General features: G+C 43.7%; 1 protein-coding gene across 3 annotated transcripts in view; it reads left to right on the forward strand.

Annotated features, from left to right (window-relative positions):
- LOC309363321 (polycystin-1-like) overlaps window positions 1-13,395 on the forward strand; it is a gene marked incomplete at its 3' end in the record, with an annotated part of 59,316 nt that overhangs the window by 35,071 nt on the left and 10,850 nt on the right. For 2 of the 3 annotated variants that reach the window (XR_014165302.1, XM_081899465.1), the window contains exons 24-35: window positions 1,113-1,718; window positions 1,922-2,081; window positions 2,523-2,781; window positions 4,059-4,254; window positions 4,473-4,640; window positions 6,474-6,617; window positions 8,147-8,357; window positions 9,358-9,481; window positions 9,776-9,925; window positions 10,753-10,811; window positions 11,378-11,592; window positions 12,220-12,334. Coding sequence is in view for 2 of the 3 variants with exons in the window: in XM_081899465.1 (XP_081755591.1) it covers window positions 1,113-1,718; window positions 1,922-2,081; window positions 2,523-2,781; window positions 4,059-4,254; window positions 4,473-4,640; window positions 6,474-6,617; window positions 8,147-8,357; window positions 9,358-9,481; window positions 9,776-9,925; window positions 10,753-10,811; window positions 11,378-11,592; window positions 12,220-12,334 (2,407 nt within the window). Of the gene's footprint in view, window positions 1-1,112; window positions 1,719-1,921; window positions 2,082-2,522; window positions 2,782-4,058; window positions 4,255-4,472; window positions 4,641-6,473; window positions 6,618-8,146; window positions 8,358-9,357; window positions 9,482-9,775; window positions 9,926-10,752; window positions 10,812-11,355; window positions 11,593-12,219; window positions 12,335-13,395 lie in introns of those variants that run through there. The other variant, XM_081899466.1, reaches the window with a different exon arrangement.

Raw genomic sequence — 13,395 nt, forward strand, 5'->3', positions numbered from 1 at the left:
TTGGGCTGTACTGGAGCTGTGATTCAATCTCTGTCTCCACTCCTGCCCCTGGTCCTTCCCTTTCTAGCCCTGCAGCCAAAAGAAGCAAAACAACTTGCTGTCTTCCTTTTATTTAGATTTTTTAAATGACACCACAAACCTAAAGGACTAGGGTGGGTTTTGTAGGTTATAAAACTTCAGGTCAAGCTACATTATACCCATGGCCTGTCTTCCCCTCTACTCATCAAATTGTTCATAATAGTGCAGAAGGGAAAAAAAGTGTACAGAACTTCCTCCTGCCGTGGAAATATTCCCAAATTATATTCCTGTTGTGTATAAACAACTTATTCTCCTACCAACTCTCAGTAAGAATTTTCTCCCATGGCTTCCTTTTATCCTTTGCCTTTGTTCTCATGCTGCCCCTTAAAGAAAGGATACGAATCTGTTTTCCGTATCAATGCCAAGGGCTGACTCCAAAAAGTCAAATACCTAAGTCGTATCATTACATTACATAGCAACAGTGAACAATGGCCATGACACCCATGCTAAGCAAAGGTCTCTTGCAGACCATATGCTTATGGATTTCTGGGAGCTACTTAAAGAATTCTGGCCTTTTTTGTTTTTCTTATTTTTTATTATTACTTATGTGCAGTTGGTATGAAGGAAAAGCTACCTTTCCTGGCAGATTTGTCAGAGAAGACTGTTATGTACTGAGTTGAATAGGATCCAAAATGCAGCAGTCTGATTGGTCCTAGAACAATAGGATTCAGAATGCAGCAGTCTGATTGATCCACAGGAGCCACCCAATCCAGCTCCAGGTGGAAGTGAATCCGCAACCTGATTGGCTTAAAGGAGAATCCTGGAATTAGCCAATCACGTGGGGCCCATTGTGTAAATAATGTATATAAAGCAGACATTCTGGGGGAACTTCCATTCTTCCTCACCACTATGAGCTGAATAAAGAGCATGACTCCAAGTATATTTCAAGACACAATGAAAACCTACTGTGAGTGGGCCCTTCTCTCAGGTCATTAAACAAACATAATCCCTTGAAGGGAGATTGTGAAAACAGGTATAGGAGTGAGCGGCTATAAAGGACTGCATCTCTTGATATGACATCATGTTGCTCCTAGGAATAATGTTAACTACTGAAGACACGAGACTGCACATGGTGGCGAACGACCGCGTGTCGAAGGAACCAACCCTCAGGAATTGGGTCTCCTCGGCTTTCAATCTCACTCGTGCTCTGATCAGGTCCTTGATGAAGTCCCGAGTGCTGAATGAGGAGACTCTGTCGCTCTCCGTCTCCAATATCCACGTTCGGGGTAAAAAGGCAGATGCCAGCAATTTGCTGTGCACGACCCCCTCTGCGGAGTGCCTCTTCTCTGTGCCCAGGACGCTTGCCAAACAGCTGGCAGAAAGCCAGGAGGTGGTGCAGGTCACCATGGACCTTGCCATCAACCCCTTCCCTTTCAACTACTACACCAACTCTGCCATTTCCACCCGCCTTGGGCTTCTGGAGTTCACCACTCCAGCAGGAGCGCTGATCTCAGTTGCCAACCTGCCTAAGGAGAGAGCCATCAGCCTGCGATTACCTGCTGGACAGCAGAAGCTGCAAGACTTGCCCCAAACACTATTGGTCATCCCACCGGGAGACTCTGTTAACTTCACTGTGAAAGTTGCATCAGGCAGCAACGTGACAGGGACACACGTCCATGTCAGTTTCACTGTGATGGAGGGTAAGTGTGGCAGCGAAAAGTGGGAAGGGAATAGTGGAGAATGGTAAGTGAGACTCAGGAATTTCTTACACAAAGTCCTTATACTCCATTGGTGAGCAGCAATGTGGCACTTCCTCTTCCAAACCTGTTTTATCTCTCCTTTCATACTTAATTTTCTCTAGCTCATGCAAGTGGACTGAAACGATCCTATCCTTTCTTCCCAGGCTTTGGTTTCAGCCAGGAGAAGGTTCCCTCCCTTTATCTTTACGGACATAATTCTCCATCTCCCAATGAGTTCCACTACACCTTGAAGGAGGAAATTGCCTTTTCTAATGGTCTGGAGGAAAACCGCAATAGGGACGTCACCCTCTTAATTTCTCCTCTGTAAGTGTTGTTTGCCTATCCAGACACCCCTTTTGTCTCTGATCCTGTAATGGTATTTCAGTTCAACAATTGCTTTGATAAAATACATATTTTGTTATGTGCAAATGGCTTTAGATACCTATTAGGTCCATAAATTACCATATAGCGTATCTTCAACACAAAAAAACAGTGACAATTTGTTGTTGACAAAGGAAAGCTGGACATATACCTTCAGTAGCTTAGGGCTTCATCAAACCTAAATCCGGTCCTGCTTCTGAGCAGATACTTCTCTCATATTGAGCATTCAAAGGACATGAAAGCATGTTCTCCTTGGGGCAGTGCTCCTTGTCCCCTCTGATCAAAACTGCAGTGATTATTTGCTTTCCCTGTAGTGTTAGTTAATCCAGAGGTAGCTGTTATGCACTTGTACTAATTTTGTGGCTATCGACCTCTTCCATCCAGTCACCATCTCAATGCGACTCATCAGGAATACTACATCAACATCACCAGTCGCTTCTGCCATTCCCCCATCCATGCCAGCGTCTCTGTTTTTGCCAGCCTTTGCCAGTATTTCCATTTTCCCAGCATGCAGTGGAGTGCAGATGGAGTGACCCCAACAGCTGCCACCAGCCCCAAGGAGATTGTCTGCCTGACGGAGCATCTCACTGTCTTTGGGGGTAGCCTCTTTGTGCCTCTTCACAGTGTTGTCTTCTTGCCACCGGTAAGAACTTCCTTTTCAGTTTGGCATGCAGAGGGAAGATGAGTGGGCAAGACTCCCATCAGTCGGTGGGCAACATCTTGTTAACACTGATCTCCTTGAGATCCTCCTAATGGGGAGGATATTCCAGGCCTGAGCTACTTGGGATCCTCCTCACTGAATATCATGCTCCAGCCATGTATAGAGAGACCCACCAAATGCTGTTTTGGCAGTCCCAGGCAAGCAAGCCAAAATGCCCAGGATTTTATATATTCTTTACTCGTGATACTACCTGTGGTGCTACTACCTGTGGTACCCGTGAGCTACCACCTGTGGCTGGTATGAGTTGTGTGCGCATCACAAGCTGTTTAATCAGTTTTCCCAAAACACAACAAACTTCAGGTGTCAAGCATGAAGTGACGTAACATCCATTAGGATGACCAATGAAGCACACTAATCCAAAGGAAGAATTAAATAAAACACCTGCAGGATTCATTTAATAATAATAATAATAATAATAATAATAATAATAATAATAATAATAATAAATTATTATTGTGGAGCTTGGAAGATCAAACATATGTGCAGCCTATTAGAGTAGCAGAAAACAAACAGTTACGTTGCAGCTTTTGTGGCCTGATATATTGTAATGCATGGTCCACAATGACTTGGAAACAGAAAGCCTTGTCTCTTTTAGAGTATGGGTAAGAAGCATCATCTGCTTGGCTTTAATGTGAGATCAGCAAAGCAAGGGATGGCTGGGGGGGGGGGACAGGATGGTGCGGTGCATTTCACTCCTGTTGAATTGCGTGGTGTGTAAACCACGTAGAGATTTGTTTAAATGTGAGTGGTATATTAAGTGCCCAAATATATAAATAAAGGTCTATGCAGAACTGGCTAAACTGACATACAAACTTCGAGATAAGGACAACTGTGACTTCAGAGAAGAATGAAACTATCTAAAAAGACAACAAAATGAACTGGACTCCTTGGCAGGTTTTGAATAAACCTACTCAAAATTTATTGATGGTTAATATAGTAGATAGATAATATAAGGATTTATACAATATTAAGGTATGCAGAGAACAATATGTGTTGAAAAATCAGAGAGAGAAGTCTTGGGGGGGGAGGGTTCGTTGTGCAGGTGGGGGGAAGGGAAAAATAATGAATATGATATGTTTTGATATGTTGAAATTGTGTGTGTGTAGCAGAGAACCACAGTTTCTCCACTGGTTGGTTAACCTGGAGCCTTCCCCTCCTCCCCCACTATGCACACCAATCCCAGTCTTTATTTTTTTCAGAGGAAGCAGTCCTGGCAGAGTCTCTTGGCACTGATCACTTGCACCGTCCTTTTCTCCATTTACCTGGGGATAGCATTGATATCCCACAAGCTGGACGACATTGACATCACTCGGGTAGGGATCATCCCTCGGTGTGGTCAGCCTGGACGGTACAAGTACTGGTTGATAGTGAAGACAGGCTGGAAAAGAGGCTCAGGTATGGATGGGAAGAGTCAGGGTATTGTTCTGACAGCCCGTTTCACCATTGAACATGCTTCCGTACTTGCCCTTTCCCCTGGTATTTGCACCTTCCACTCACTCCTGAGAAATTTGTTTGTCTTTAAGGTGCTACGAGACCCTTTTGTTGTAAAGAGCTAATGATTCACAGGAGTTTAATTTAACATTACCTTCCGCTATGCTGCGCATCTTTTGAAGGTACCACAGCCCATATAGGGATCCGATTATATGGGCTGAACAAAAGCGGCTCTCGCCACCTGGACAAGGGCTGGGCCTTCCAGAGAAACAGCCAGGATATTTTCCAAGTAGAAACGGATGCAAACCTAGGAGAGATTTGGAAGATCCACGTCTGGCATGATAACACGGGTATGACTTGACGATCAATGCTCTTTTTGCTCTTTTAAATTTTTAAAATACATTTATGCTCTACTTTCCTCTAAGGAGTTCAGGGGCAATGTGCATGATTCCCTTTACTCCCATTTTCACCCTTAGGCTAAGAGATAGTGGATAGGTCTCCCCAGGTCTCGTCCGACACTCTAACCCAGGGGTCAGCAAACTTTTTCAGCAGCGGGCCAATCCACTGTCCCTCAGACCTTGTGGGAGGCTGGACTATATTTTGAAGGGGGGGGGATGAACAAATTCCTGTGCCCCACAAATAACTTAGAGGTGCATTTTAAATAAAAGCACACATTCTTCTCATGTAAAAACACCAGGCAGACCCCACAAATAACCCAGAGATGCATTATAAATAAAAGAATAAAGTCATACCTCATGTTACATTTGCTTCAGGTTGCGCATTTTCAAGTTGCATTCCGTGGCGACCCAGAAGTACCAGAAAGTGTTACTTCCGGGTTTCACCGCTTGCGTATGTGCAGATGCGCAAAATTACATCACAAGCATGCGCAAATGCGGGTTGTGTTCTTTTCAGGTTGTGAATGGGCCTCAGGAATGGATCCCGTTCGCAACCAGAGGTACCACTGTACATTCTACTCATGTAAAAACATGCTGATTCCCGGACTGTCCGCGGGCCAGATTTAGAAGGTGATTGGGCCAGATCCAGCCCCCAGACCTTAGTTTGCCTACCCATGATCTAACCACTACATCACACTGCAGAGCAAAAAGCAAGGTGCCCACAGTCCAGAAAGCCCAGTCTTGGAATTTGCTATGGACAGCAGAATTTCTAGGTAGCCAGGTACCTTTGAGTGTTCACAAGCAGGTTGTGATGGTGCTGGCTGTCCCTGGTTATTTGTCCCTGAGTCTGGCATTCTGCTTCATTTAACGATTCAGCATAAGACTGCATACACAGCACAAATTTAAAGCACACTTGAAGCGCATGACTTCCCCCAAAGAATCCTGGGAACTTTGTTTGTTAAGAGTGCTGGGAATTGTAGCTCCTTGAGGGATAAGCTCACAGGATTCTATGGAGGAAGCCATGCGCTTTAAATGAATGGTGTCTGATAGCCTTTAATAGATCTTTCTTCCATGAATTTGTTTAGTTTAGTTTCTATCATCAAATGTTGTAGTTTTGCTTTCCATAAACTATAGCCAAGTTCACACAATATTAGTGGTTCTCAAAGGGTGTGGCAGGAGAAGACCACAAATGGGGCAGGAATATTCAAGGACAATCAAAGAAACATTTAAACATTTCTGTATAGTGTAGTATCAAATAAATGTTTTACTTATTTGCAGAATATGGATAGATATCTTCAAAACGAGAGCAAGACCATCAAGTGATACTGAGGACAATCCTTGCTGTGTTTTCAAATGTATTTCTTATCAATAAAAAATTCAGTGTGGCACAAGCAAATTTATATTAAAGTGTGACCCAGAGAAATAAGTCTGAGAACCACTGTGCTAAGCCAAGCTGTGTGAACATAAAGGATCCCAGAGAGGAGCTCACAATTGCTATGCTCTTCCCTGTTCCCATCAGCTGCTGCGCTGTGCTTTGCCAAAGTTTGGCTTGGTGTGGCTTCTGAACCAGGACTCGGGATTAAGTTATTTCCTCCTTAACAGCAAACTAAATAATAATAAAAAAACAATCAAAAGGGACCAGGGAGGAGCAAAGTTTCTGGGAGACCATCTCTGGGCACCCACCCATTTGTGTGGTTCAGTGCCCCCTGTTGCCACAGTCCTGAACAGTTGTCATTCAGCTAGTTGTTTGGGGGACGTTCTCGCTTCACCATCTTTCTTTATGACCAGGTCTGGACCCCTCTTGGTACCTGCAGCACGTTATTGTATGGGACAAGCAGACAGACAATATGTACTTCTTCCTAGTGGAGGACTGGCTGTCTGTGGAAAATGAAAAGAATGAGGGAATGGTGGAGAAAGAGGTCCTTGCAGCATGTGAGTTGATAGCCTGTGGGAATAGTGTCCTGAGCACTGGTTTTCATAGGTATCAGTAACCACGGGACTAGAAAATTGGCTGGGTAGTTCAAACCGGTATGGGATATCAAGTCTCTGGTATCCTACATTAGTCCACCCTTCTTGGCCCTCATTTATTTATTTCATAAAATTTATACACCAATTGATTGTAAAAAAAAAAAAAGAACCCTCAAAGCAGTTTACAAAAACAGTTGCCACTTCCAGAGCAAAGTACTATACAGTTGTACCTTGGACATCTAACAGAATCCATTCTGGAAGTCCGTTAAACTTCCAAAACATTCGGAAATCAAAGCACAGCTTCTGATTGGCTGCAGGAAACTCCTGCAGTCAAGCGAAAGCCCCGCTGGACATTCAGCTTCCAAAAATAGTTCACAAATCGGAACACTTACTTCCGGGTTTGCGACGTTTGGGAGCCAAAATGTTCAAGAACTAAGCTGTTCGAAAACCAAGGTACAACTGTAGTGATGAGTTCACATAGCATACATCTTGCTAACACCGGGCAGTTTCTTAATATGAAGACCAGCATCAGCACCCTCCAGCAGCTGCTGGGACCCAGGTCGTAGGCATTTTGGTCCACCCACTCTCTTGACTGCAGCTGGTTCTGGGAATCATTGCACCATTCAGGGGCATTGTGGATAATTTAGATGGTTGGTGGATTCCCAGAGTCTGCCACTGCTTACAGGTAAGCCTAACGGGGCAGAGACCAATCATGGGAGCCAACCATGTGGGCACCTTGCCCCCACCCCGTTTTAAAGCCAAATCTGTCTTAACGCACACACCCATTTTCTTCTTTGTCTGAACTACTTTCTCAGTCTGTTGCATCTATTCATCAATCACATGGTGACTTGTGGCATCTTTATCGCTAGACCTCAGCCTGCCTCAGAAGCCATTCTTGTCCCTAGAGCCTGGGTGAGGGCTTTAATCCCAGCCAAACTTTCCTTTCCCTCACAAAAAAGTGGGTTTTGCGGAACTGGAATGTTTTTATTATTATTTGTGTTTTTATTGTTTATTAATTTTGTTGGTCACTTTATACAAAAGGGGGGGCTCTTAGAATGATTTAACAGGATAAAATGCTGCAGATAAAACAATTAAAACTGGAGAAGTTAAAACAATGAATGCAAAAACACACAAAATGCTCATCCAATAACATATTCATAAGGACAAGTTCTAACCAATCCATTAAAGGATGGGCACCACCATAGGGGCCTATTTAATTACCAAAGGCCTGAGTAAATGAAAAAGGTTGGGGGGGGATGTTTCTGTGAAAAACACTGTGACATTTTTCATGATATTCTTCAATTTTTCATATATGAAAAGTTTTGTGCACCACTGACAAGGTAACAGGTGCCCAAAATTAGTGACAAGTCCAGTAGTTAAATAATTATGACAGTGGGGATGCTGGCTAGAGGAAATAAGGATGGTGCAGCATGAAGAGATGCTGTCGGCAGCAACTAGGAGGCAGTGAATTTGGTTTCTGTTATTGTTTACAGGTCCACAGGAACTGAGATGCTTTTCCCGAATTTTCCCTGCACAGATGCACCTTGGGTTTTCCGACTGGCACATCTGGCTTTCTGTCTGGAGCCGTCCTCCTAACAGCCGCTTTACCCGGGTACAGAGGCTCACTTGCTGCCTGCTCATGGTTCAGCTCTTCCTAGCTATGTGCGCCGTCTGGTATGGTGCAGTTGGAGTTAAGGGCCACAGGTGAGCATATCGGGGAGCAAGGGAGGGAATGCGCAACAGGTGCAAGCAGAAAGGATGAGCTCAGTGGAATGTTACTGACACACCATCCATTTAAAACACATGACTCTCTCTTCCCCCCAAATCATGGGGTGGGGAATGGCCTCGGCCCAGTATACTTGAAGGAGCGTCTCCACCCCCATCGTTCTGCCCCAACACTGAGGTCCAGCGCCGAGGGCCTTCTGGTGGTTCCCTCACTGGGGGAAGCGAAGTTACAGGGAACCAGGCAGAGGGCCTTCTCAGTAGTGGCACCCGCCCTCTGGAACGCCCTCCCACCAGATGTCAAAGAAATTAACAACTATATGACTTTTAGAAGACATCTGAAGGAATCCCTGTTTAGGGAAGCCTTTACTATTCAATGAATTGTTGTATTTTAGTACAGTGGTACCTCGGGGTACAGACACTTAGGTTACAGATGCTTCAGGTTACAGACTTCACTAACCTAGAAATAGTACCTCGGGTTAATAACTTTGCGGCGTGACAGCAGCAGGAGGCCCCATTAGCTAAAGTGGTACCTCAGATTAAGAACAGTTTCAGGTTAAGAACGGACTTCCAGAACGAATTAAGTTCTTAACCCGAGGTACCAGTGTATTTTGTTGGAATCTGCCCAGAGTGGCTAGGGAAACCCAGCCAGATAGGCAGGGTATAAATAATAAATTGTTATTGTTGTTGTTGTTAGACCTATGGCCAAAGAGCTTGAAGAGCTACAGTTCCCAGCATCTTAACAAACTACAGTTCCCAGGATGCCTGGGAAAGAGGAGAGTGAGATGCTTTAGCTGTATTGTTATAATTAGATGGCTCCTTTCGAGGTCTAACTATCTGATGGATATCATGCTTGTGTGTGTGTGGTCTAAAAACTGTGCCCTCAGAAAGGAGTCCACATAAAATATGACACTATTCAGATCATTGCTCACTTACTCTAGGTTCTGGCTAAATGGCTATATCTACATTTTTCCCCCTGCAGCTATCCTGTTGGAAGACAGATTTCTTTGACTGCAGAGAGCATTGTGGTTGGGATAACTGCAGCAGTCGTGGTTTACCCAATACAACTACTCTTCAGTTTTCTCTTCCGGAAAACACGCAGTAAGGTACCTCCTTCAATCATAAAGGCAACATGGAGAGAAAGCTAACCAGGAACCGAGGAAGGAAAGCCACAAAAACAGACATAACTGATAAGAATGGGAAGAATACAAATGCTATAGAATGTTAGAGGTGGAAGGGACCGCTGAGCCATGAATCGTTTCCTTTACATTGTGAAATGAATTAGAAATTGCCAAGCAAGCGTTGAGTGGAGCACCAGCCTCTCAAGTGGGTGGCAGCAGGACAAGGGCCCCACTGAATGTTTGGTTAGGGTGCGTGAACATGTCTCCTCTGTCCAACAGATTGTAATAGAAGATCCTGACCCACCGGCTCAGGACCGCCAGACTGTGGAGATGGATGTGTCTCTTGACTGCTCTAACCTGGGTAGCTCCTCCTTCTTATCTGTCCCTGGAAGAATGGAGTCCATTGTGGATATGGGTTCTGTTGGCAGTGTGAGTAGAGCTATTCTGTGGACCTCATAGTGGCAATAGAAAGAATTTCCACAGTGTTATATGGAACAGCCAAATGCTGAACTTGCATGAGATCCTGTAACCAACCAGCAACCTCCCCAGGCTTGAGCTATTGTTTTAAAAAGCATTTACATCAATATATAATGTTCAAAGTGCTATGCATATATTATCTTGATTGTCTTTACAAGAACTTTGTGAGGTAGTTTGATTGCTTGTTTCTTATCATCATCATCAACATCATCATCACCCCCATGCTGCAAATGCAGGAGCTGAGAAACTGTGGCTTACCTAAGACCAGCTAGTGAGCTTGTAGTTGAGGAGAGGTTTGGATTTCCTGGTTTAAACTCCCGCCTCCTCATCCCACTGCAAGGAATTTAGTTACCAAGGATATCTAGAGGACATATTGCATTTTCAAAAGCTGCTGCTTCTTCTTTTTTTACAAAATAAAATTCTTTGTTGTGATGCCTTTGTCAGCCACTTCCATCTTAAAAGAGCTGCTTTGCTGGAATAAATTCTTCAGGTCATGTGATACATTTGCAGGAGTAAAGAAAAACAGTATCCACCTTTATTTTATGTTCTACATAACTATAAAAGGTGGTGCCCTGTCATCTATTTCATCTAGTCACCCTCAGTTTGACTTCCATTCAATATGACATAGTAGCAGAGAGATTAGTTTGCTTATATACCCTGAATGGTAATCGGGATGAAGGTTCCTTTGAGGTTTACATTTCTTGGTTTTATGTGGCATCCATACTTGGTATTTCCCTCCCATTTGACCATTTTTATTTGTTTTATTTTGTCCTTTACAGGAATCCCTCTTTAGTAGAAAGCCAGTTTCCAACCAGAAGAACTTCATAGGCAACGACAGGTATTGTTACAATACTGCACGGCAATAGCAAAAATAGCAAGGGAGAATGACAGTTTCACCTTGGTCCTAGAAACAGCTCTCCCATGATGTTGCTTCATCTCATGTGGGTGGGTGCGCACGCATTGGGACAAAGCATATAATAAATCTCACATTTAGTTTGGCCCTTAGTGGTGAGTTAGCCACAAAACAACCCTGAGAAATTATGACTTTGCTTATAGCTATCCAGCAACCTTCTTAGTTGAGTGGAACCTTGGATTTTTGCTGGCATATCCAATCACTTAGCTACAGTAGCATCCTGGCTTTGGTAGGTTTGTCTGAGCAGACTCTTGAGGCACAAGAATATTTTCTCACCCTAGAACACCCTTCCCTAACCCAGTTCCTACCAATGATGTTGGTTGCTGGCTCTCTCATCAGCCCCAGCCAGAAGGGGCAATGGTCAGGGATGTGAAAGTCTGTTTCAGATTATCTAGCTACAGTTGAAGCATCCTCAACTAGTTAAACAAGGTGTAAGCTTCCTACTGGCCAAGGTTCTGACCTTATTCAGGTGCCTTTTCAAAAATCTGCAGGGCTGCCAATGAATGGCCTTCATGCAACAGCATCTTTGATATTCCTGACCTTTTGAACTCTGACCCCTTGAGGAATGGAAGTCGGATTCTCAAGAGGAAGAAGGCAATGGCAAAGTTGGGAATTGACTCCATGTCCAGTTCTGATGATGACCCCCTGTCCTTTTCATTCAGAGATTCTGAGGACAGTAGGAGGTCAAGCTGTGGCCATCACTCTGGTAATCTCCTACCACATTTTCCCTACTATGTCTCCCTTGCACTCAATCTCTCTCACACATAGATTCGCTCCTGTTTATGAGTAAAAGTTTGGCAGTGGTAAAAAAATGAACCAAACCTAGACTGCAATCCTAAGTAATACCCACTAGGGGAGAAGGTCCCACTGAACACAGCAGGGCTCGCTGTTGAGTAAACATGTGTAGGATTGCACTGCATCCTTTTACTGATAAATTTGGGCCAATCATAAGTGAAAGCAATTTCTAGCTGGTTTAGGGTACACTTGTTTGTTTGCTTTTTATGCTATTTTGATTCTGAAAAGGAACTTTGAAAGTTGGCCTCCCTCATAATGAGTTACTTCTTCCTCTATACATAAAAATGTAAGGCTGTCATCACGCAGACCCCCCATTGGAGGATTTGTAATGAAAAAGGTGGTTAGTAGTTGTACTGTGCGGTAGGAGGAATGGACATAGGGATGAAGGTGGAAAGTGGGGTGCAAAACAGGGCTGCAAAATAGGTGAGAGAATTGGCTTCAGAAATGGGGTTGGGAAGGTGAAAAGGAAGCTTAGCTGCATGAAGGCTTAGCAGTAGGGCCTACTTTATAACTTCAGTTTTTCTTATTGTCCCCACAGCGGAAGGTTTGCTCAACTGTGCTGTTGACAGAACTCAGGAGAACATCTCTGACTGTGTCACATCTGACAGTGGCCGGTTTTCACCTCAAGTTGAAGCAGATCTCATCTATGATGGGTATGTTGCCTGGTCTGCTGCTGCCTTGAGCAGCCATTCAACTCAAGAGATGGGGGCTCCCAGGGGCGGAGGGAACAAGGCCTTTAAGAAAGTAAATGGATGGACAGCCCAAACTCATAATAATTAATATCTTGATAAATTGAGTTATACACATAAATATAGTCATTCATTCTCATTTGGGTTGTTTTCAGTTAAAAAAGCATATTTTGGTTAATGGAAACAGACAAATATGTGGTGAAAGTGGTTTGAGGCATTTCTTTTCCAGACAGAGAGGCTGTGTTCAAACTGATTCTGCTGCACTTAGATTGCATGTAACTGCACCCCAAGCACAGTGTATCTCAAAGTGAAGTCTGAACAAGCTAAGCCTGATTATTATTATTATTAAAAAATAATATATTTAAAGTGTTATTATATATTTATTTATACCACCAAATAAAAACCACCAAAACCAGAAAATAATAATTAAACAACAGGCAAACACTGATAGAATTAAAACTATCTATATCTATATCTTATCTTATCTTATTACAAATATTGTTGTTGTTGTTTAGTCGTTTAGTCATGTCCGACTCTTCGTGACCCCATGGACCAGAGAACCCCAGGCACTTCTGTCTTCCACTGCCTCCCGCAGTTTGGTCAAACTCATGCTGGTAGCTTCGAGAACACTGTCCAACCATCTCGTCCTCTGTCGTCCCCCTCTCCTTGTGCCCTCCATCTTTCCCAACATCAGGGTCTTTTCCAGGGAGTCTTCTCTTCTCATGAGGTGGCCAAAGTATTGGAGCCTCAGCTTCACAATCTGTCCTTCCAGTGAGCACTCAGGGCTGATTTCCTTAAGAATGGATAGGTTTGATCTTCTTGCAGTCCATGGAACTCTCAAGAGTCTCCTCCAGCACCATAATTCAAAAGCATCAATTCCCCTTATTAGTAATTAGTAATAGTAATATTACAAATATTATTTGACCCCAAGTTCAGACTCATCCTGGTGCAATAGCAGCAAGCCTGCATTAGCGTGAAAATTAGACATGTCTGTGCCAGCCTGTGAGCTGCCTGTAGCCCCGCAT

Source organism: Podarcis melisellensis, assembly GCF_964234715.1.
Source record: "Podarcis melisellensis genome assembly, chromosome: 2".
Taxonomy (NCBI): Eukaryota; Metazoa; Chordata; class Lepidosauria; order Squamata; family Lacertidae; genus Podarcis; species Podarcis melisellensis.